The 25,496-nt window shown below is 44.6% G+C and overlaps 1 protein-coding gene across 1 annotated transcript in view; it reads left to right on the top strand.

Moving 5' to 3' along the window:
* The window catches only part of CAMTA1 (calmodulin binding transcription activator 1), a 467,604-nt gene that overhangs the window by 397,976 nt on the left and 44,132 nt on the right, over nucleotides 1-25,496 (top strand). The window contains exons 7-10 of the mRNA XM_067311008.1: nucleotides 1,664-1,804; nucleotides 4,146-6,001; nucleotides 12,662-12,788; nucleotides 13,781-13,915. Of these exons, the coding sequence (XP_067167109.1) occupies nucleotides 1,664-1,804; nucleotides 4,146-6,001; nucleotides 12,662-12,788; nucleotides 13,781-13,915 (2,259 nt within the window). The remainder of the gene's footprint in view (nucleotides 1-1,663; nucleotides 1,805-4,145; nucleotides 6,002-12,661; nucleotides 12,789-13,780; nucleotides 13,916-25,496) is intronic.

Genomic DNA, 25,496 nt, shown 5'->3' with positions numbered 1-25,496 from the left:
ATTATCAGCCCAGTGTGCTGCTGCCACTTTCATGACCTCACATCCAGCATGTGGGGATCTGTATATTTAGGGCTTAATCCAACACAGTTGAAGTCGGGGGGACTTTTAACCTTAACTCAGTAATACCGGGTTAAGGATTTTAGAGTACAATGTGCAAGGAGTGTGCTTTGCTAGAGTGTCACAAACATTGAAAAGAACAAGCTCTTCAGGCCTGAACCACCAGCCAAGAGAACACCCTGGAAATGATATCGCCAGCAGCCAGCGCTTCCCAAAATCTGCAAGTGTGCTTTAGTGCACACAAGGGATAGATAAACAATACACAGAAATAAATTGCTTAGAGAGAAACTAAAGGAGATAGAAGATGCTTTGAGTCAGTTATCCTGGAGAAAATATTTTATAAATGTTATTTCCATTGTGAGTCAGGTTGAGAAGATCACTGTTATGGGAAATTCTTCATCTAAAAAATTCTGAGATGGAGCCTTTATTCAAATAACCAGTTTATGTGCGTGTAGTGTACCACTCACATTTAAATAAACATCTCGCAAGCCAAGGGAGTCCCCAGTAAAAGAGACCTGCAGTCTGCAATGCATTCTCTAATGTCACCCGTCTGCCCTTTTTTCCAGATTACTAAAAACTTGCCTAAGCCTGGGCGGTAGGTGGGGGCTCAACCCAGTATTTGTTAGTGACTCTTAAAATTTGAGTCAGTCTTCACTGCTGCCAGTCAGGATCTGACAAGGAAGACCTGGCAAAAGGTTTATGCTTGCTATTATATTGGCATATTTTTGGCTTCTGATTTTATTATACAACTAATTCTGTTTTCATGTTAGAAAAAGATACCAAAATGCTCCTTGGGATATGCTGTGTTACTTAATGAAACACAAGTGCTTTGTTACATTCTAGTTTTTAATAAAAGTCACATGTACTATTCAGACAGTTCTTAAAATTTTACAGTTTAGTTAGAGAGCCACAGGCTAACATTAACAGGCAACTGAAATAGCAACAGATTCCCTACTAAAATCTTTTTCTCTATATGCATTCACTGATTTCTACTGAAAGGGTGTCCATTTACAAATACAAAAGGTTCACAGGTAAATATAAACAAATCAGCTAGATGAAATATGAACCTTAGCTCCTCAGACCTGCCAATGTCACTTGATAATTGTTGATATTGAGAATTATTTGTGTCTCAGTGACCTTATTAGACACCTATCTCCTCCAAATCTTTTGTAGTTGTCAGTCCCTCTTCACAGTCACATGGCGTTTCATTCCATATTGCTAATTAAATTGAAGGAGGGGTTCCTCTTGGGCCAGCAACTGTGGGGTACTAGAAAATTGAATAGTAATAAAACATAGCAAAGTATTAAAAATAATTGCTTTATTCTGACTTAACCACTTGTTTCCTAGATGGCCTTGGGCAGTTTACAGAAAGGCAGGAACAGCAACTCACCGATTGCTTGGGAGACCTAATCTAGGAATTGCATTTTGAGGCCCATTGCCTTTTGGACAGCAGCAAGTAGAGAACAGTAAAATAATAATCATTGTTATTTATAGCTGTCCTTCAGTTCTGAGAAAACGCAGCAGAGGGTTTCTGCTGTTCTTTTGGGATGGCTTCTGGAGTGTGTTTGAAGTTTCCAATGGGAAGTTTTTACTGTTCTCTTCACAGTTCATGGCATTAAGTGGACATGCAGCAATGGAAACAGCAGTTCAGGGTTCTCAGTGGAACAACTCGTGCAGCAGATCCTTGATAGTCACCAGACCAAGCCACAGCCTCGGACACACAACTGTCTCTGCACTGGTACCTTGGGTGAGTAGTAGGAGTTGGGCTGAGAGCACACAATGATTGTAGCTTAATCCAGACTTGGAGTAGGGTTTGTAGTACTAAAGTGCTAAAAGTGTTGTACCATGAAATGTTGAGACACAATGAATTGTGTATCAGAATTCAGGTGAGGAGACAGAAGTCTCAAATGTACAAAGATGTAACTGGAATTTCTGGAAAAAATGCAAACACTTTGTAACCTGCAAATTCTAATACATGCCCTCTCTACATCACCTGCTCAGAAACGCATGTTCTCTTCTACATGCTCAAAGTTCTTCCAACTTTACCCTCTGAACTCCTTGCCCTGCAGCCCACTTCCACTGGAGAAAACAGGCTCAGGTGGTTAATTACAAGGTATCACTGGGATAAGACAATCACAGGTTTTGTTTAGATATCAGAAAAATACAGAAGGAAATTTTCTTCCTGTTAAAGAAGATGGGGTTTTTTTGAGTGAGACTGAAACAGCAAAAATCAGCATCCTTCCTATCTGAACTTTAAAATAAGCGGTAAGATGAGTGACTCACTCTTCCAACTCACCTGCATTACAGCCAGCCCTTCCTGGTACTTTGGTCAGGTAAAATGGTACATTAATTAGATTTTAGAGAAATCTGTAAAGAAAAGCTGTCTGTGTTTCACAGGGTTTATTTTTCCTTCTTTTTTGGGCAGATGCCTTATACAATTGAGATTTAAGTAAGAATGATGACCTTGGAAATACCTGGGTTTGGATTAAAATTCAACCCTTAAGGGTCAGCGCTTTATCCAGGCTTGCAGATCTGAACATGAATTTTTTTATTCTTCCCTTTGATGTTTTGTCTTGTGCTAAGTCCACTGCACGCTTTTTAAAGTAACAGTGTCACTTTGCTTTATAGCAGCTTGCACATTGACCCGTACATTCCCAATTTCTTAGTTATACACAAAAACTGCGGTGTGAAAGCCTCTCTCTTGTTCACTCCATGCCTAGGAGAACAGAGAGATTTAATATCACATTTAGTCTCAAAAGCTCTGTCCTAAACTACTTTAAGTGACCTGATTCAGATCTTCAGCACATAATAGAGAAGCTTCCCTTCAAGGGCAAGGAACAAAAGATTTAGCAAATTACAGTGTCTACACAGACACTTTATGTTACCCAGAAGATGGCATTTATAATTACAGCCATTAGCTATAAGGAGGAGGTTTCTTTCCCCCATTAGTCATTATACAGGACACTAACTAATGTTCTTACCTCATTCTGGGGAAAATGAATCAATTAGAGAAAGAAACATCAAAAATTCATGGGCTGTTCTTTTAAAAAAGGCAGTTGCTGCACCAGAATTGGTGGTTAAGATGCCTTCACAGACAGAATCATTTACTTTAGCCTGCCTAATTTCCCAGCTCCCAGAAATTCTAGTGATGTTCATCTTCTGTCAGGCAAGTAAAGGCACCAGTTGGCTGAACTTCTATGGAGAGTTGCCTTCTGGTGACCTTTGCTTGAGGATTCTTCAGCCTCTCTGATACCATTTGCTCTCTCTGCATGCAGCCTCTCAAAGTATAAAATGTTTATCTGTCAACATATGAACAACTTAGAACAAGAGAAACATGTTCCCATCCTTATGGGAGGAAAAATGTTCTTTATTCTGGCTAATGTACTTTTTATCTAATAATTTGATTGACAGCTGTAAGAGATATGATGAGGACAAGAGAATAAGGGAAATAATCTAGGAACAGGATGATGCCAGGGACAGGAGCACAATACAACATCTGTCACCTCTAGATTACCAGTCAGAATCCCACCCACATGAGTAGTTGCCAAGCCATCTGGCATCAGCCAATGTGAAGTATTCAGTATCTGTGTTGCAGGAGGTTGAGGTCTTGTCTGTGATGCAAATGAAATAGGGCCTACAAGGCAGAAATCCTCTGCCACATCTGACAGAAATAGTCCTTGCTTTACAGACATTGTCTGAGATCAAGCACATATTTAAATAAGACTGAAACTGGACACAGATGCTGACTCCCCTCCTTCTGCTTACACCTTCTTTGATCAGGGCAGGGAGGAAAGAGGAAGTGGGTGCTATGTGAGGTGAGAGGAGTGCATGTACACAGGAGTATTTGTAGGTTACTGTCACTGCACACAATGGATCTATGCATTAGATGGAAAGGGAGTTGCAAACCTGGCACTGGCAAGAAATTAATCTTATTTTTAAGCTCTTTTGCTCTCTCATATATGCACTCACACTCTCACACACACATACATAAGTATGGCTGTCCTTTGCTATGGCCGTAAGATTCACAACTAATATTGTTTTAATTTTGTATTTACTGAATAACAAATGTTGTTTGTTTTCTGGAACAGGGGCAGGAAGCAGCGTGCATCACAAGTGTAACAGTGCCAAACATCGCATCATATCACCAAAGGTCGAACCAAGGACAGGTGGGTACAGCGCTCATTCAGAGGTACAAAATAACGATGTCTCTGAAGGCAAGAATGAGCACAGTCACGGCAAGGCCTCCAGCCGAGAGAAGAGGAATGGCAAAGTGGCAAAACCGGTGTTGCTCCATCAAAATAGTACTGAGGTTTCTTCTACCAACCAGGTGGAAGTTCCTGACACAACCCAGAATTCTCCTGTGTCCATCAGCAGTGGATTAAATAGTGACCCGGATATGGCTGATAGCCCAGCAGTCACTGGTGTGTCCAGTATGGCTGTAGCCTCAGTTATGGGAAGCTTGTCACAAAGTGCCACGGTATTTATGTCAGAAGTCAGCAGTGAAGCTGTGTATACCATGTCACCCACCTCTGGCCCAAATCAACACCTTCTGTCCTCCGATGCAGCTGCACAAGGACTGGTACTTGCTGTGAGTTCAGACGGACACAAATTTGCTTTTCCAACAACAGGCAGTTCAGAGAGCTTGTCCATGTTACCTAGCACTGTCTCTGAGGAACTTGTGCTCTCCACAACTTTAGATGGAAATAGAAAAATTCCAGAAACCACCATGAATTTTGACCCAGACTGTTTTCTTAACAATCCCAAACAAGGGCAGACTTATGGTGGAGGAGGTCTGAAAGGTGACAGCATCAGTACCAATATAAGGCAGTCACCCACAACAGAACGTGGCTTCAATTTCAGTACAGCTCTCACAAAAGAAATCAAAACTGAGGACACATCTTTTGAACAACAGATGTCCAAAGAAGCATTTTCCTCCACTTCTGCGTCTAACTCTCTCACCCTCACTACAGGTTCAGGCTTGCTTCCATCTGGAGGAGGTCTGAGCCCAAGTACCACCTTGGAGCAGATGGACTTCAGTGCCATTGACTCCAACAAGGACTATTCTTCCAGTTTCAATCAGACCGTCCAGAGCCCTCATGTTCATCAGACCCCTTCCCCCAGCTTCTTTCTGCAGGATGCCAGCAAACCTCTTCCCCTTGAGCAAAACACCCACAACAATTTGAATGACACAAATGGCTCATTTGTGAACACATTAGGAATCCCCAGTGTCAAAACAGAATCCTCGTCCCAAACCACTTCCAACTGCAATGGCACAGTGGAAACCAGAATAGAGTCCACCTCTTCTCTCCAGCTCATGCAGTTCCAAACAAACTTCCAGGCTATGACTGCAGAAGCTGAAGTTCCCATGGAGACCTCCCAGCAGGCAGAAGGGAGTGAAAATCTACTTAAATCAGGGGATCTTCAAGCCTGCAGCACAGAACACTACTTGCAGCCTGAGGCAAATGGGGGTATCAGGAACGGGAACAATCTCCCTATTCTTCAAGGAAACATGGTACAAGGACTCTATCCTGTGGCCCATCCCAGCTTAAATAACTCCTCCAACATGGAGCTTAACTTGGACCACTTTGATATCTCCTTCAGCAACCAGTTTTCTGATCTAATTAATGATTTCATATCTGTAGAAGGTGGGAGTAATGCTCTCTATGGACACCAGCTGGTGTCAGGTGACAGTGCCGGACTATCTCAGCCTGAAGACAGTAACAGAGCAACCTACAACCAGGCTGAAATGTGCATTCCTTGCTGCAGTCCTCAGCAAGCCAACATGCAACTCAGCAGCACAGAGAATGGAGCCAGCACGATGGCATACATGCATGTGGCTGAGGTAGTCTCGGCAGCTGCAGCACAAGGCACCTTGGGGTTGCTACAGCAGAGTGGGCGCTTATTCATGGTGACAGATTATTCACCAGAGTGGTCTTACCCTGAGGTAAGTTTAGGGCTTTTACTCATTAACAATTACTACTTTATCTTTCATTGCTTTGTTATTAAGGGTTCCAGGAACTGTTTTGTTACAGCTCTGACAAGGCTTTTAAATATTTTTCTTAGAACTAAGAGCATCGAAGGCCATTTGCATGTCTGAGTATACTTTTTATTAAGCACTTCCTTACCCTGACAGGACCCCTTCCTTCACTTACGAAGCATCTGAACGGAAATGTTTTGTTTCATTGAAAAGCAAAGCATTTCTCATGTGATGGCTTCATGGTGCTACCCAACCACTTTAGAGCAATAGAGCTTGTAAACTGGAAATGACCCTTAAATCTGGCTTTAATGTTCTTAGTAGAGGAATTCCTGACCTGCATTGCCCTAATGAACTCAGCATTTACCTCTTTCCGATAGATTATTGAAAATCAGTTGCATGCACCACGAATTAAAAATGTTGGCAGCCCAGACTTTTCTGATGTCAAGGAATGCTAGATCAAAGATTTTCAGTTTAGAAATGGACCAGTAATAAACAGGCAGGTTGTTCTGGACAAGCAAAATTGCCCTTTGTATTTTCCAAGTCCAGCCTTGGAGCATTGCTGTATGCGTTGCCTTATGAAGGTGTATATAATAACTGCTCTGGAGCAGATCTCTCTGTTCCAGTTGGCTAGCGCTATCTGATCACTAGTCCTGCGGTGCTGCACCCTGTAAGCATATGTCTGAGACCACTGGATGTGGACTTGTTAGTAGGTGAGACACCAGAAATCTGCAATGATGAGATTAGTTTATTTAACCTTCAGCTGAATGATCCTGTGATAACTCCAGGACCATGATGTTGCAGGAACAGGTGATGAGCTGGTATTCAGCCTTCAGTGGCTCTAAAAGTTGACCTGCTCTGTAATAGGGGACTTGGTATGAAAACATGGGTGTTCACTCTGCAGATGGAAAGAAACTGAGGTTGCCAGCCTGCATGAATGACTGGCAGACACTGATGAAAAGCCTCATCCAAGAGTTCCCACCCTCCATTTAGTTGCTCTCCCTCCAGACAATCCATCTTGGCTAGCAAGATACTGGTACAGGCTCAGGTTTAGTGAGCAGCCGAGGACATACAGCCACTTGTTACAGCATAACCCAGAGTTTGTGCAGTCAGCAGCTGGCAGGACAATCTGGGACTTTCTAGGATGGGAGATGCCCAGGGGCGTCACCTCAGTCTGCCAGCTGCCAAATCCATAGCCCTGTTTAAGAGACTAGTTGGTCACTGATCACCTACCACTCACCACCTACTGGAATTTACTCTCTCTTGATTTTGGTGGAAAATGTCTGAATGCCATTCTTTTGCTTCTCTCGAGCATAATGTTAAAAACTGAAATGAAGTGTCAAAATGATGGTGGTCACTACCAGTATTTTCTAATCGACCATTTAATACAGAACAATAGTACAATAATGGTCTGCTGGCAAGTGAATCCTTCTGAAAGTCATCGCCAACAAATAATAGTGGCTCAAACTCATCTGTCCACAAAGGACCTGATCTGGAATAGTATGGCAACTACCGGTATATGTAGTCTTCTGGGTCAGTGCATGTTACCAAAGACAAAGGCCTACAAAGAATACGAATGTCATCTTAAAGTGGCAGTTGTCTGCATATTTCTCACAGTACTTCATGCTGTAGCCTTCCGAGTCTACAGGTCGTCACTGGTCTTTTATTTTTATTTTATTTTTCCAATTAGGTTTCATTTGCAAGAAGCACAATATTGGGGGGGGGGGGGCTATGTTGGATTACAGACAGTGCTTCTGCTGGGAGCTGTTCTCTGGGCAGTTACACTCTCTTTATTTATGTAGAAGGCCCCAAAACTCAAAGAAAAACGCACAGCAACCCTGCAGTCTTCCTGTTGCACTTTTTTTCCTTTTATTGTGCTACCATGGAAACCTTTTTTATTATCCCATTACCACACTAGTGAATTGCTGAATTCCTGCTAGCAGAGCTTGGGTTATTTCTGTTTTATATGACCATGAGGGCTATAGACTCACCAGGACATCTTTCAAAACCAGCATGGGTCCAGGATTTCTTTCTCTTTGCATGGATTCATATCTGGAATTTCAGGTTTTTATTTGCAAGCACCTCAGAGTAATACCCCAACTATTAATTTTCTTTATTGATAGACAGTATTTGCCACATAGAAGTAGTGAGATATGATGATACTTCTTTTCCTGCATTTGCAACTACTGGAAAAGAATCCTGAATGCTGCAGTGTTGCATTTGTGCAGCATTTCTGTGTCCTAGACTCACTGAAAATTGAGACTGCTCAGTGCAGTTTCTCTGGCACAGTAGCTCCAGCACAGGGTTAAGTATCAGATGCTGCTGTTTTGAAAGGCACTCAGAAAGGGCCATGAGGTTTCAGGAAGTTTACTTGGCAATGACAGAGTTTTATAATTTATACGGATTTCTCAGCAGGGCCATAGGTATCTCATCTTGCAGTAAGCCCAGAGCACTGGTCTTTTTAGTAGAGAACTGCTCAAAATTGCACTCTGATATTGTCATGTCTGGCACTATTTACATTTTTGCCTTCTAGTATTACAATTGCCTGATTGCTGCAGTTACATCAAAAAAATATTGCATAGCCTGCACTTTTTTTTATCTATAAGCAACCCATGGACAAATTTATATTGTGAACTCATAAAAGGGTCAGAAAAAGCCGTAAAAAGGAACTGTCATCTCCAAAACAAATTCTACCTTAGCTCTACAGGATTCTTGGAATCCAGCACTGCTTGGTTTGTCACTGTGATAATTTTGCTTCCTTCTGTGTTACAGTTTTCACTTAATATATGCTTGTAAATGTTCTCCCATAGTGGTAGGTGTATCTCTGGTACATGGTGTGTTTGCCTTGTTTAAAAGTAGACTGGAACTGGAAGACTTGTCAAGCAAAGCATCTGACAAGGTGGTAGTAAATTTTTCCAAACACGTGTTACCTCTACTGAGTTTCCACAGGAATTGGTTTTATATTTCCTAGTAGCCAAACACTTAACAGAAAAAAAAATGCTGTGCTGTCAGGGTCCTTGTTCAATAGCATCTGTGAGATTAGTCACTGTGAAACGAATCCTGTAAGCCTCTGATAACTCTTGCCTTAATGCTGAAGAAGTATGTGCAAACAAAAGCTCTTCTCTTGTTCTGGCAGAGCTTCTAAGTCATTCTTGGGGATTTGAGGGACCCTCTTGTTTTTCCACTTTATTTGCAAGTTCCCTTTTTTCATCAGCACCTTTTCTTGAGGGCCTGAGCCAAAACCACTGATGTCTCTGGAAGAGAGTCATTATGTTGTAGAAGTCGGTCTCAAATACTTTTATCAGTAGTACTACTACAGGCTTATGTAGAAAAGCTGTCGTTCTCCTTTGCTTTTTTTCTGTTGTCATAATTTACTTCCAGATTTTTCTGTAGATTTTGCTAGCCTAGGGCAGATAAAACGGAGATTCTAAGTAGAAGGGAATAAGCTACAGTAGATGCATGTTAGGTAAGTAGGTCAGTTAAGCTGTGTGGCTGAGTTAAAGATTCTGTTCATCCAGCCATGCCTATGTGCCTCGCTGGCATTTCTGTCAAAGGCTTTGGTGGAATCAGTGTGGTTACACTTTGCTTGGCCTGATGTCCAGCAAACACTCAGGGACCCAGGAAAGCCACAGAGCTACGTGCAGACTTTGCAGCTGGTCTGCTACAGGGCCTGGCAGATGAACTGCCGAGCTCCGCAGTCAGCGAAGGCCAAGGGCTTCAGAAAGGGCTAAACTCGCCCAAGCCAGAAGAAAGGCCCTGAATCAGGGCAGGTTCTTGCTCAGGCCCTGAAGTGAAAGTGTCTTCTCATTGGTTTTCTTCAAACAGTGTGTTTGTGAGCTCAGTTACAGATGAGGTGACAGTGTCAGCAAGGGCAGAGTGACCTTGGGTGCTCACAGGAGTGGGGAGAAGAGCCTGGCTAAAAGAGCCCTTCCCTCAGGCAGACTGAGAGGGCCCGTTCCTCTGCACGTGTGGACAGGGAAGGCCTCGGGGGACACGCATAGCGGAGCCCTGGCTACGTCAAGGTGACATACTGCAGCTCAGGGGAATACCAGATACTTGTAGTCCCTTCTGGGCCCATCACCACGCAGCTGTGAGAAGGCTCGTCAGCCATAATGACTGGAATAAAACCAGGCTGTCGTAACTAAGCAAACTCCCAGGTGTCGGTAGCTTCCGCTCAGGCGCTTCTGGCTGCTCGAGAAGCCTTCCCGAGCGTGCTGCTGGCTGGGTGCAGGCCGGGAGAAGGCCAGGCTGCCCCCATGTGCACCGGCTTGCCCCAGATCGCCCCGTTCTCCCCTCGATGGCCGGGGCCTGCCGCCCAGCTCCGGGAACGCACCGGCGGCGCTTCCCGGGAGCGGAGGCCCCGGAGCGGGGCGGGCGCTGCCGCCCGCGCTCTTCCGCCGGCCGCCGCCCGAGGGCAGCACAGCAGCGGCAAGGAGCCGTTCCCGCTGCCGGGGCAGGGCGCCTGCGCTTCGGCAGCCTGCCGGAGGGAGCTCGCGGAGGGCACCGTCTCCTCCCCCCGGCGTAAGGAGCCTCTGGGTGCTGCTGTGGTGTGAGACAGATCTTGCTACTAGCCGCGCCGCTCACTCGACCCCGGGGCTGGGAAGGATGGAGCTGCATTGATTCACATTTGCCATCTGTGTCAAAATGCGTAGCGCTGGGACGGGCTGTTGCTCAGGGGCCAGATGTCAAAAGGGGAGAGAGCTTACAGATCTCGCATCTATTCTGCAGTAATGGATTTACTGATGGGGCTAAAGGGGCTGGAGTGTCCCACACCCCACCTGAGGCGCAGTGCAATGCTGGGCCTGCTCGTGGCACCACAGGGAGATACTGTTCTGGTCTCTATTGCGGTTGCATGTGTTGGGCAGCAAAGGATAGCCTGGGAGCTTGGATGTGCAGCAGGGAAAACACCCCTCTCCTGGCTTCATAGAAAGCTCAGCTGCTTTCAGTTACAGAAATCCTGTGTTGCTTTCTTTCTAATGTGCCTTTTATGACTGGGAAGGCTATTTGAATTGCAGTGTTGATGCTTTTGCTGAAACACCAGATTCTTTTAGAAAGCAAAGGTTACTTGTAAAGAGTTTTAGTATTGGGTTAGGCCTCTGAATTGGGAAATTCAAAGGGTAAAACTCATGCTGAACCATGCTGTCAAGCATAGCTACACAGCGCCACTCTAACTGTTTGAATTACTGTTAAATGAGTGCCTTACTGGGTTTTCTACACTGAATTACACGTGATACATTAGCAGCAGTAGCAAAGGTGACCATTACAGATGAGAACTGGATTGTGCTGGATACTAACCCTTGCACATCATAGCCAATGATATTACCAGTGATGCAAAATGGTATTTATCCAAAGTCAGGCATATCTCTGTCTGTCACAGCTTTACAATCTCATCCTGCTCCCAGATACTTGAGAAGGGCTTCCACTGAAACTCCCTGAAGGATTGCTCTCATCCCAAGTGCTGGCTACAGTAAGCGCCTGTGTGGTGCATTGGATGGCCACAGGGTGCCACTGCTCCCAGCCAGCTGGATGAACTCAGCCTTACTTCTACAGGTCTAAGTGCTGGATGTGGGCTGGTGCATTTTTGCACCAGCAGGAGAGGCAGAAGAGGCACATGGTAAAGACTTCCACTTGGATTTTTCTCTTCTTGCAGCACAGTTGGCTGATAGAGCACTGCTGAGATCCTTGGCAGAGGAAGGAGAAAGGTCTGGGCCAGGCTAGGCCCAGGTTGCTAAAGTCATGGCTGAAGGACTCTGCAAGTGCTGCCCTGCTCTTGCATAGCCCTGTCCTGGGTCACCCCTGTGTCTTCATGCCTCCGTATTTAAACAAGTTCCCAGTTCCCAGTCAAGTGGAAGGTGCGCGATTGCTGTTTCTAGTTTAGATGTTCCCTGGTCATGTTCTGTCAGATTCACAGTCCAGCTCCTGTTCTGCTTTGAATTGTGCCTCTGGAGGTGATATGTCACCTTTTATGTCCTGTACACAGTCTTCCATCCACATCATAAGAGTCAGGGCAGTGACGGCAAACTTGCAAAATTCTTGCCATGATTGACCTGTGGCACTTTTCAGCGGCAAGCAGACAAGGCCTGAAGACTGCCCAGGTGGCAACAAGAGCTGGAGGAAACTGAGGAGAGTGTGGGCAGGAGATGGGGATAAGTATTCAGCAGTTAAAAGGAGCTGCCAGGTGCGAGGACTGTTTGGCATGCAACATGGAAAAGATTTCCATCACTGATCTAGGAGCTGGCAAAGTGTGGGACTTGAATGTATGGGCAGGAGGTGGGGAGTAGAAGGAGACAAGAGAAATAAAGGTGCTCAAGTATGGAATACTATCTGTGTTTTTTCTCACACAATGTGAGACTTGGTGGCCAAAGGCACCCCAGACAATATAATCACTTCCCTGTGAAAGCCAGGCTGTGGCATGGAGTGATATGGACAGAGAGCAGTTTAGGCAAGACACTCGGACTGTAATTTTGCAACAACTGGGATATCAGTGTTGGCTGGTGCCAGGGATCTGTGTTAGCATGGCAGTTCTGTTAACCTTCATAATGCTGTTTGCTACTCATGCCATTTCAGTGCATGGTCCTCTCTGAGGATAGCTTCTTTTGTAACACTGTTTTTTTGCTCTTTTCCTTGTAGGGAGGAGTAAAAGTCCTAATCACAGGTCCGTGGCAGGAAGCCAGCAATAATTACAGCTGTCTGTTTGATCAGATCTCAGTGCCTGCATCTTTAATTCAGCCAGGGGTGCTGCGCTGCTACTGCCCAGGTAAGGAATGCCTCTCTCCTAGAGCTGGTGGTATCAGAGCAAGTCCTTAGCTTAATAGTGTCACATATATAGCTGTCTTTTGTGGGGGAACATGCGGTGAATTGTTGCCATTTCTTTCACTTGCTTTGTCTCACCTGAAATCTACCCATGCACCTCTGGCTGCATTTTCAATTAAGTTACATTGCTGCTGTGGAAGCAGACCTCTTTTAGTTCGAATGGATTTAGTTGACCCACATTCACTTCCAAAGGATGCTGAGCGAGAGCTGGTAGGAGAAGCTAGACCATATATGAAGATCAAAGTGCTAAATGTCTTTTATCAAAGCACTAAATGTCTTGACTGAGCTCATGGGCCCATTGTACAAGGTAGCGTACAAACGTTGAGGAACTTTTCCCTTTTCTTTGACCCCTGTAATGTGTGAACAGCAATTTAGTCTTTTTGATACATAAAAACAGATCACACAAGTATCATTTAGAAGCTCTTAGCATTGCTTTCATTTTGAAATAGATTAAATATTAACTGATATTCAGACATGCATTCACTGCCTTGCTGCCTCTTAATTTGCCTATATTCTGCACTTTCTCTTTGGCACTCACGCAATGAGAATGCCTCCAGGATCCCTGCCAAGGTTTTCAGTAGCACTGGCACCCAGTATATGACTTTAAGTTTATGCAAAATAACTTAACTTTATCATTAGGCCCCAGCTTCCTGCTGAAAACACAGTGAAGATGGTTAATCTTTAAGAACACGTGTGATTCTGCATTCTGCCAAAACAGTCTGTTGGCTTGACTCAGAAACTTACAACCATCATGTTAAAATACAGATTGGCATTTTCAGTTTGTCTAATCACAAAAATATCGTGACTAGACAATCACCTACTCTCACTGCATCTGCTCTTGCCTTGCCTCTTTGCACCTGGGGGGATCAGTAGAATAATACCTAACTGCGTTTCTGCAAGGAAGTCTCTGTCTCACTGCGTATTCTTTCCTTGTAGCTCATGACACTGGGCTCGTGACTTTGCAAGTTGCCTTCAACAATCAGATCATCTCCAATTCTGTGGTGTTTGAATACAAAGCCAGAGCTCTGCCAACCCTGCCTTCCTCCCAGCATGACTGGCTGTCCTTGGATGGTAAGAAGCACCCAGTATTCTTTAATAAAGCTCAACAAATGGGGGGGACTGTGAATGAATGAAACTGCTCCTGGGGAGTGCAGGATGGGTGGAAGTGTGCAGGGGGTGAGTCTGTGCTGTGGGGAAGGTCTGTTGCTCATTGCTCCATTAATCAGGCCTCTTGCTGAAATGTTTTATTAGTTTCCTAGTGTGAACAAAACGTGGCAGAGGGACACAGGGGTGTTTGCTTCATGTGAATAGAAAGCTGCTGTCTCCCCAAAATGGGGACAACCCAGTCCCTAGCAGGAGAGGAGCTTCTGCCCTGCAGTGGTGTTCCCTGAGAACTCTGACCTTGAGCTTATCTAGAAAAATGTGTATTTGAATAAGCAGAAAGTGGGAAGATGGCAAGGCAGTGTACAGAATAAGGAGGGGACGTTACAGGCAGCCACTGCTGTGGTGTCTACATTCTGCTTCAATACGTAGGAGTTATCAAAAGGGGTAGATACAGCTTCTCTCAAGCACCTGAGAATCTCAGTGCCAGAGCAATCTGTGCTTATGGCAAGCTAGGCATTCTCTGGCACGTACCGGCTGCAGTCTGCCTTTTTAGACTCATAAGACTTGTGACAGTATCCCTCATGCCTTGTAGGGATCAGCTGGACACTCAAATATTAGCTCTTAGCCTAGCATTTGGCAGAAGAATCCATGATTGATCAGAACAGAACTGCTGTTATCTGTCAGCACTGAGAGATGGGAACACAGGCTTTGTCTGGATTTATATAGTAATTCTGTGCATGCAAATCTTATGTTCAGGTTTATCTGGTAACCCTGTGCCCCCCAAATTTATTTTACAAAGGAGAAAAATGGGAAGAGGGTAATGGGGGAACTTAGGAGCCTGAAGCATCAGGCTATAGGAATTGAATTGCCCCACTTGAATTACCTATGACTGCCAGGGCTGCTTAGAAAAGCTTTTGGAGGAAACAAAAAGCCAGTAAGTGCCTCTAGGAAGCAACAGATCCACTGGCTGATCTCAGTTACTTCTGTAGTACACTGACTGCATTAATTTTGTTGGTTTTCTCTCTGGGTAAGGATTGGATAAGGTGCCAGTGTTAACAAACTGGTCAGCAATTTCATTTCTCTTCCTGAATGTGATTGCTGGAGAGATGCAGCTTCCAGCTCAGAACCAGGAGATCTTGGGAAAGAGCTGGTTTGTATTAACAGCCATGACAGGCTGGAAAAAGACCAGTGATATTACGTTCATCCTTCTTTACTAGAGAGACAACTGCTGGGGCACTGCGTTTTGTGCAGTCTTAGCAAAGTCCTACCACTCCTGCTTCATGACCCATTTGTTAAGTGTCTGTTTTCTCTGCTAAATATAAGAAACAGATATGGTAAGGTCAGATCCCTAGTCTTCGGAGATCTCATAGCTAAGAGACTGATATTAGCATTACACAGCATTGCATGAAAGAAATCACGGCAGTAGTAGTTTGTAAAGGGCCACACTGAAGATGAGGGAAATAGCTAATATACTGATTCACTTCGTTCTTCAGTCAATTAACCTCAGCCTATTTTGTCTGTCATTTGCAAACGTGGTAACGGTTATACAGCACGTGCTTTGGAAAGTCTACCATGGATATTACTTTTGATATCAGTCTAATAACTTTAAAATATTGCTATCATTACAAAGATTTGAAGTAGCATATGTTACTGTGTTATTATAATACGTACTTTGATGGACATGACAAATACGTAGAACTGTTTCACTTTAACTGGAGAAATATTGAACAGTTTTGAGCTTAATTCAGACCAGTTAAAAATCCGTGTAGGCAGTGTTTGCAAGGTTTTTGGTGGGCTCGCTTGTTCTATCTGGGAAGCCCTGACAGAAAAAGCTTTCTTCACTAAAATATTCACAGATGCTTTCTCCATACCATTAGCAACTGTGAGCCTAGGTACTAGTCACATGGGTCAAATCTCTGAGCACCCTGACACTGGTGATTAAAGCATACATAGTTCATTTCTGAAAATGTGAATGCCAAGATTGGGTCAGGAGGCGCCATTTCTAACCGGATTCTGAGAGAGAAGTGTGTGAATGGGTGCAGAATTTGAGCTGACATTGTTGGAGATGACTGGGGGGAAAAATCAGAAAATAAAATTTCCTTCAAAGTAGCACCAGACATGATTTCAGTGGCACAGTGCCTGTCTCTTCAGCGGTTGAAGTATATCCATTAGTATTAGCAGCAGCCTGACGCATCCTTGTCGTGGCTCTCCCTTATCACTGTAGTATCATAGAATGCACGTGCTTTCAGTTTCTCTGCTTTCTAACCTTAGGGTGCTGTGATTTCCATGCCACATACAAGAGGAACATTTCAATGAAGTCAGGATGGCTATTGTAAGAGTAAAAAGAAATTTATGACTTGGTTGTAGAGATATACTTACAAATAGAATTTTGGCCTAGAAAGAACTCTTAAAGAGGAACTACACAAAATCTTATGTTCAACATAAAATTAGAGTTTGCTTGACTTCTGAGTATTGGAAGAGGCTGTATTTGTTTTTCACCTGCTCCTGAAAGTGCATGTTGCACGTGAAGTGCAACAGATACTGATATGTTGGAGATTCAGGTGTTAGCAATCTCTCCATTGTGGCATGCAAAGAGGACACAGTTTAAAACCCTTGCTAGCCGCTTCTCTCAGTGCTGGTGAATTTGGAGGAACTGCAGAAGGTGGCCATGGGGGCTGTAATTTCTGTCTCTGGTGGTCCTGTAGCTTGCCTGGAAGCTGCTGGTTATGAGGCAAACTCTCAATTAGAGCTTGTTATGATGTAGTGATGGTGGAAGGGAGGGGGACTGCAGCAGCGAATAAACTAGGACATTGCTAACAGGAAGGAGAAGGGAGGGGAAAAAAAAAAAACGTAAAAGGACCGCTGCAATGCAGAAGCCCTTCAGGGGAAAAAGACTGAATAATTATACAAACCATAGGCCTCTGCCTTGATGCACAGTGCTACAAAGGCAGCAAATTACCCTCTTATTTAAAGGACCAGCAACATCTCCCTGTGCATTCTTAGAGAACAAATATTAGCTTAGTTAGCTAAGGTATAAGCTAATGTGAATTGATTTTATCAATAGGATAACTACACAAATTCCTTGGTCTTCTCTGCTTGCTTTAATTGCACTGCATTAAATCCTTACCCTACTGTCAGCTACATAATCTTGAGGGAAAGATTGCAAGGAAAATTTATAGTCCCAAAATATTGACTAGAATTTTAAAGTTCTTTTTAATTAACTCAAATGAACATTTTGAATTCCTTTGCACTACACTGTTAAACACATTTAATGATTCCAGCTAGTATGACCACTGGGGGAGAGGCAGGGTTAATGAAGTCCACAATACCCCAAGGATGGTTTAGTAAAGGGATAAAAAATTTCCATCCTTCATAAGTTTACATGAGCGGTTGTCTTTAACAAAACTCTTTAAAATAAGGACAAAGACATTTGATATATGATCTGTATATATTCAATTACTTTAGGACAAAAATAAATCTACCTCTCTGTTCAGTTCTGCAGTTGTCTGAAAACCTTTAGCCTCAGTTGCTTTTCTTAAGGAGGCAATTCTTTAGCTGCCTGACCATGCCTATCTCAGAGCAAAGTGGCTGTAAACCTCTGCAAGCTCTTCTTGAGAATTCACTGTCCAGTGATAAGTTGTGTCGTTATCATATGCCTTTGCAGTACTAATCCGTGTTATGCAGGTTGTAGCACAGCTCCAGATGTAAAAGGGCAGACAGTAGCAGTTTGATCATGAAAGGATATGGTGAAAATTAAGCTAATAAATGTACAGAAAATTGCTGCCTTCAGGTATGGATTGCTCCCAGTTCACACTAAGATGGTAGACACACGTGGGAACGCTGCCTTTGTAGAATTTTCCAGGCTCAACAAAGAGGGGTTAGCAGAGAAGCATCTGAAACTGAGCAGGCAAAAACAGAGTTCCACAGCGACCAGCAGGCAAAATTGAGCACATACATTTTGCAAGCCAAACAGCCTTAGTGCAGGCACAGAGCAGAGATGCTGCTCACTGAGGGACATTGCTGCACCTCCTGCCATAGAGCCATGTCCTGAAATTCCTCCGCATGCCTGTGCAGCATCTCAGTGGGATCTACTTCCTCCTGGTTACTGCACTAGCAGAGAGCAGCAGTAATATGAAGTTTCTTAGAAACACTTACAGCAACTTTTGGGTTAAGGGTTTTTTTTAAATTCTTATGGGTAATTCTTATGACTATTCAGGGAGTACTTAACCAGTGATTGTAGGGCTTGGAGTCTGGGAAAGATACCATGAATAGGAGGCCATTTTGAATGAAAAAAGGGGAATTGTCTTTCCCAGAAAAAAACATGTCATCAAATAATTTCCCATTTTAGAGTAATCGGTGCTCCAATCACTAGCAAGCTTGGCGTGAGGATGAAATTCCACCTTTTCCAACAAAGAGCAAGTGCATTGTCCATGGGGATCAGGGAGTTGTACTGCAAGTGACTGAGTCTAAAAGGGAAGTATTGTGTGACCATATCCCTTCCTGTCCCCTGTTTCTAGGACTTGAGCAAGTTGAGTGAAGGGAGGTGCGGAGAAGGAGTTTTAAGGGGCAGTATGCTGGGTGGCAGTCCTCTAGAGGACTTCTTCCTCTTTTGATGTGTATATTGCACTACAAAGGACAGTGTACCCTTTCCCAAACATTCACCCTTGTTTAATTCTGAATTTTCCTTATTTTACTCCACAGATAAGTTCTAGCTTTTATAAAGGGACAGGGGGCACCAGCTGCTGATGTTCTTTTATTACTTTTCCAGTTGATTAGAATATTGGTGCTCTTTCTTTTTAAAGGAAGCCTTTCTTCTTCTCACAAATGAAGCAGTTTCATGTGATCCTGATTTCCTCTGATAACTTGGCAGCCTCTTCCCTTTCCTCTGATAAACTGACAGTTATCAAATGCCTCTGTCAGCTCTTAATTCTGTAGCCATTCGACATCACTATTCATTCATTGTCTGTAGAGAAGTTCTCTTAAGTAAGAAAAACAACAAAAAGAAAACAAAAACCCTTCTGAACTGAAAGACAGATCTTCTAGTGACAGATAAATAGCAAATTAGAAAGGCTTTTTTAATACAGATTTCTAAGGGAAAGCATGTGCGTTTACCTGCTACTGAAGCCTTTGCTGCTTTCAAACAGTGTATGTGGACATGACGTTTCCTTGGCTTTGGGGCATTATCAAAAATTCCAAAGAGAACGGTATGAGTACTCCTTTTGAGTACTCCTTTGCCTTACACTTACACATCTGCAGACAAGAAGCCAGGAGACGAGTAAGTGCTGTCACTGGGAGGCCAAACAAGATTTTAAAATAATGGGTAGGCATCATGTGCCTGATGTGTTAGGTGTCAATAGGATGGACAAGGGTGAGACTGGTATTGAAGCTAAAGGGTACTGACACAGTGGTCCTGCACTGTGAGCAGGAATTGCTCTTCTTTTCCATTGTAGTATTGCTCTAAAATGCTGCCATAGGTTGCCATGGCACTGTGTTGGTTGGTTGGTTGTTTTTTTTAAGAATCTTGTATTTTTTTAATGGTTAGGCAAGGGGAGATCAAGTTAGGATACATCAATTGTATTTAGTTACATCAATTAGTTATTATTTAGTTACATCAATTGTAATTTAGTTTCACAGCTATAAAAGACCATCAGTGGAAAAAAGCCAGTGTCCATAAAGAGTAGCAAGATGAAATGAAGTGCTGAGGAAAAAAACGTGTCTCTGGAGTCTGCTCTACACAGCTGGTGACAGTTACTCTTCCTTCAGGCATCTGGTTTCAGAATCCTGGGATTACATTCATGTCTTCTCAGCTTATTGTTCATGCTCTGAAACAATTGCATTTATGCTCCAGTCAGATTCTGGATATCTGTTGCTCAGCAGGCTTTGGGTTTATGACACAAACCTCTTGCAGCCTCTCTAACCAGCACTGAAATGAGCAGTTGCTTTCTGACTGGAACAGTTCCTCCTCGCCTCACCTGGGTAGATGCAAATCTGACTTAACATTTTGGATTTTACCATAAAAGATTAGGTACTTGGGTCGTCTTCAGGAAAAGGACTGAACTTTTTATTGTCTTATGGAGCTGTGGTGCATCACACTGGGATGTATGCGGGTTGTTGGTACAGTGCATCAGTATCTTGTTCCTTACCAGAAAGTGCACTGCAAACTGTAAATGTTTCTATTTGTTCTTCTCTTTTCTTTACTTTTACTCTGAAGATGCAATAGTCAGTATGGATGCTTTGTTTTGTTTATATTCCTGCTGAGATCTGTGTTTTCTCATTTTATGCATGATCATTAAGGACGGAATGTTCTACTACAGTTATTTTAGGAAACCTGTCTTTTATTGCTTTGATTGCATTTTCCAAACTATCTTTTTTTTCTATTTTGGCTATGTTATGATTGAGTTGAGGCAAGGAGTATTTAATTTTGTGACCTGGATGTTGTCTTTTCAGCTAGTCTGACTTCATGGTCAGACATTAGATTTCCTCTGGAAAGTCTCTGTTTAGTCTCAGACTGATGACTAAAACATGCTTCAGTGCTTAGATGAATCTTTGCAGGAGTCTGCAGTTTCTTTTTTGGATTAAGTAACATACTGCATGTGACATTCTCTGGAATTTTTTGTGGGAATTTAATTATGTAGAGGAGATACTAACTTTTACTAGCTCTGCAAATTTGCCTTATTAGAGCTATTATTAAAATTATGTTTAAGGTGTGTGTACAGAGATGAACAGGATTGCATATTAGAACTTGGTTGTTTGAAAGTGACACAAGTATTTTCATGTCCTGTTTCTGAATCATTCTCATTTACTTCAGCATGTTCTGTAATACAGATTTATAGAAGTGTTTTCATAAATACCTGTAAATTCATTCTTACTTCAAAAAACTATTGGAAACAGTCTGTGCTAGAGGGAAAGAGGGCTAGAAAAGCAGGATAAGAAGTTGAGCATGGTGTGAGCTTCAGAAGCAAAGATGCTTACTATCATCTCTGCTTTTAGGATTTAGAGAAGAGGTTGCAAATCCTAGGATTTATGTAGACAACATGACACTGAAGGATTTTTTTCAGAGGGCTTAATAGTTTGTGGTTCGGGTATTTTCTCTTGCAAATTTGTTCAGAGGCCCTGTGTATACTAAGGATTCTGAAAATTCTCTGCTGGTGCTAACAAATACAGGCTTTCTAGAAAAAACTTTTTTACAAACTGGTATTTTTCAGACGGAGGAGAAGACGTGGAGAAGTCACAACACTAGAGAAGCTAATAAGCCGCATCTTAGATCACCACCTAGCATAGAAGTATAGGCAGTTAGTGGTATTGGATGTGGAACTGAATGAAGAAGAGTTCAGAATTGTCTATTTCTATCAAGATTTTGTTACCTTTCTCTGAAGCAAAGGATATTACATCCTTTGTACTCCAGAAGCTGGCTTAACACCCTTTGGATTGTTTTTTCAGTCTCAAATGCAGCGGGATCTTGGCCCATGACTGCAACATTAAGGTTGCGGTAAGAGAAGCATTTCTTCATCACCTCCTCTAATTTTAATGCCATATTCCAGAGTGCAGATTTAGGAATAAAGCCATTCTGCAAGTTCTGACATACTGAAAGTCTGGGTACCACACTGGATCTAGATAGAGGGTGCACAGGGATCTCAGCAAAATGGGTAGCACAGGTCTCGTCTCGATGATATGAGAGTTCAAATCCTGGCTGGATCCCTTTTGCGTGGGAAGCCCATGAATTTGGAAAAGCCAAAGGCCACTTAATTGCAGGAAAGTTGCAGTATGATCTTTGGAGCAGGAGGGAATGTTCTAAGTTTCTAAGTTTAAAAAAAACAAAAAAACTATTCCTATTACATATTTGAAGACAAAACAACTTGCTGCTTCTTGTGAGACTGAAACAACCTCCTTTTTAGTCACAGGCTTGGTTCAGTTGAATGATCTCCTCTGCTTGCTTTGGTGCATTGTAGTAACAATTCCGTAAGCACAAAAATCTCTCTGCTACTAGAGCTCTGGGGGGACCTGCAGACACACAATGAATCATCCTTTTCATAAGCAGCATCCGAGGGACTGGATGACACAGCCGTGGAGAGAACAAAAGAGATTTGTTCCTTCACACTGCACAGCAGTACAGCTACATTCCTACAATGCCCATCTTGCAAAGCAGCCTAGTCTTTCTACGGTGGCTCTCATTTTTCTCTAGAAAGAGGAGCAATGATGGCCAGTTTTCTAGGTTGTGATAAAAGATGTGTTTTTATTTATGCACCACCCAATCTGTTCACAGTGCTTTACGGTTCAGAAAATGGCACATCTGAGGATGCTGACATCCTATAACATGCCCTGCAGGAGGTCTCCTGAAACCTAAGGAAGAGCAAGGGGCAAGAGTGAGGCCAAAGAGATGCATTTGTGTGGGCTCCAAGGAGGCTTGTTGTTCTCCAGGTGTTCTTTCTTGTGCTGTAGGGAGAACATAACACAACAAAGCCTAAAAATCACAATTACTCTTTCTACTGCACGTGAGATTTTGCCAGATCATGTGTACACAGGCTTTGGAGCCTTTTATCTGGGGAGCTGGGCTTCCCACTCTTCGGGCCTTTGTATTCATTAGGGTTCCTCCAGGTTCACGTGAAAGCCTGCCTCTCTTGTTAAAATGCGTGAGCGACCCCGCGGGGGGCAGCGCAACGCGGGAGCCCTGCGCTGCAAAGCGAGAAATTGCGTGTTCCGCTGCGCGCCCTGCGCTGTGCTGCTCACCGCCCCGCCGGGGGGGGAGGGGGCAGCCCGGGGGGGGCCCCGCCCCGCCCCCGGGGCCCCGCGGCTCCCGCCGCGCCGGGCGGTGCTGCGGCGCTGCACTGCGGGCGCGCGCCGTTGCCATGGGGAGCGCGGCCCGCACCGCAGGCAGGGCGGTGCCGCCTATTGGCTCGCGCCGGCTGTAAACACCGCGGCAGCCGCCAATGGGGGCCGGTGATGTCACCGCCCGGGCTCGCGGCTGGTCGCGCTGCTCACGTGGCGCCGCGGGCGGGGGGGGCGGCCCGGCAGGCGGGCGGCCCGGGCTGCCGCCGGGGAGCGGAGCGGAGCGGGGCGGGGGCAGGGCCCGGTCGGCCGCGCCGCGCCCACCGGACAATGGAAGGCGTCGGCCGCAGCCGCCACCCGCAGCCGGCCGCGAGGGCGCCCGGGACCGCACCGGGCCGCCCGGGACCGCGGGCCGCCGCGCCGTAGCGGCGCGCTGAGGGGACGGTACGAGCGCCGTGCGGGAGCCGCGGCGCGGGCCCCTCCTCGGCGGCTCGGTGCTGCGCCGGGGCCGGCCGGCCGCTGCCGGAGGAGCGGCGACTGTTGGATGGGGCAAGTATTCCCGGCTCCGCTGTGCCCGCGCAGGGCGGGCGGCTGGGCGCGCCCTCGCCAGCCCCGCCGTCGCGGGGGGCCGCCCGCGGGGACGCGGGAGCCGCGCGCTGAGCGGCGGGGCGTGCGCGGGGCTCCTGTGGGTTCGCTGTCACAGCCTGGTAGCGCCCAGTGCTGAGCGCGTCCCCTTCCCTCTTGAACGCCGTGGCAGTTGCGCGGGGAAGGGAGCCGCCTTGCTCTTCAAGTAACTCTGGACGGCTCGAACCGAAGCTCCTGAGAGCTGAAATCTGGGACTTACCGTCAGAGCTGCGGACGCTTTCTGCCTGACGAAGTGACACCGCTTGGTTACCTCAGCGCAATGTCAGCTTTGGATGGTGGTCCCAGCATTTGGTTATTTGCTCTCTGCTAAGACGTTTCAGGACTATGAGAGAGGGCATTTGGATATAGTGGTGGACATTTGGGATCTACTCAGAGTACGTACCAGAGTAATCATCTTCACACGCTTCAGTATGAAATTATGAACATTTACCAAAAACTGTGAACAGAGTATGGAGAATGCTGCTAATACATAACAGACCAATAACCTGCTTCTGACTTTGCTGATTTTAAGCACTTCATATGGTCACCTTCCCCAGAAGGCTGCTCTGTAACAAATTTTTTTTATCGCTGCTCTTTTTTTGATTATATATTTTGTTTTATTTTGTGGACTCACCTACAACTTCAAATAAATTATTTACTGTTAAGGCAAAAAACAGTCACAGTTCTGTTGTTATGAGTCATCTGAAGCTCTGAGACAGTATTCAGCCTGGTTTTGATGAGGTGTGGAAGCTACTTACCCTTGGCAGAAGAGGTGTGGCCTATATCTGTACAGAACGATTTAAGCGTCTTCAAAGTCATCTAAGTGCTGGACCATGCTCCCTGGCTGTCTCTGAGTCAGCTGCTGGTCTGTTCTTGCTGGTGCCCTGGTATTATTCTGGCCAGGTAAATGCTGCTATGCATCTGCATGTTGTCCTTTGACTCCAGCTTGTGGGCAGTTTATGTATAGCGCCTGGCTCCTGGCTGCTGAACAGGCATGCTTCGTGTCTCAGCATCGTCTTCTGTTAGGTTTCGGGACTGGTTTGGTTTGGTTGGTTGGTTGGTTTGGTTTGTTTTTTTTGAAATATGCTACTGAGTACTAGTCTATATAGTACCATCACAGAAATACAGGAGAAGGCACAGCTGAGACTCCAGCCAGTGCTGCAGTAAGACAGAGGAACTCCAGCTGGCTATGAGAATGCAAAAGACAACAACCAGATCTCTGGGCGAGCCTGCTGTATCTGCCCATGCTGCAGGGAGCTGTACGGGATGCCGGCTGGAGCTCCACTGATGCCTTTGTAAGCTCTCGGGTCAGTCTTCTAATCCTGGATGTTGTCAGCTTATTTACCTTGAGGCAAGCAGAGGTACAAAGGGGTCCAGGTCCTCCACCCTTTGCAGGCAGATATGCAGACATGATGAAGTACTCCTTCCAGTAAGTGCTGTAGGATGATATATAATACAATGCTTGTTTGGGTTTAAGTCTGTATATCCTTGAGTTGCTTCTGTGTTGTCCCTCACTCTGCTGTACTTAGGATGTGAATGTGCACCTTTCTAAGACTGCTGTTCCTCCCCCTTCCTTTCCCCGTGCCCCCAGCTGTGGGACTTGGTCATGTTTCCATCTACTTACCCTCCCCTGTTGGTCCCCAAACCTTCCAAAGTGATGATATTATACAGACTGAGTGTTTTGAAGGCACTTTTATTGTAGCAGCATGCACACAGAAGAAAAGGCGGTATTGTAACAATGCCTCTAGTTCATAATTTAGTTGGTACAGTGTATGATGAGGTAAGTAGCCTGAGCCTTTCCTGAGGAATTTAGGAATACTTTAAGCACACATGCCAGTTCTGTGCTAGTTTATTGCAAAACTTCCTTTGCAGGGCACTTCATCAAAAAGAGGAGGACTAGAAAGGGGACTTCAGGAGATCATGTAGGCCACTCCCAGTCTAGAGATGGTATAAATATACATGGACCATGCCTGACTGGTGTCTGACTTTTTGACAACTTCCGGTGAAGGAGAGCTCAATCTCCTTTGCTGACTAATCTAGTATTTCATATTTTTTGTACCTTGCAATATATCTAATTTTACAGCAAATGAATGTCATTTTATATTATTTTGTCCCTCAATCTGGTGATTTATGGGTGAAAATTTTTTCTTGAGTTTGC

The sequence above is a fragment of the Apteryx mantelli genome, chromosome 26 (assembly GCF_036417845.1).
Source record: "Apteryx mantelli isolate bAptMan1 chromosome 26, bAptMan1.hap1, whole genome shotgun sequence".
Lineage (NCBI taxonomy): Eukaryota > Metazoa > Chordata > Aves > Apterygiformes > Apterygidae > Apteryx > Apteryx mantelli.
This window is presented reverse-complemented; position numbering and strand designations above follow the sequence as displayed.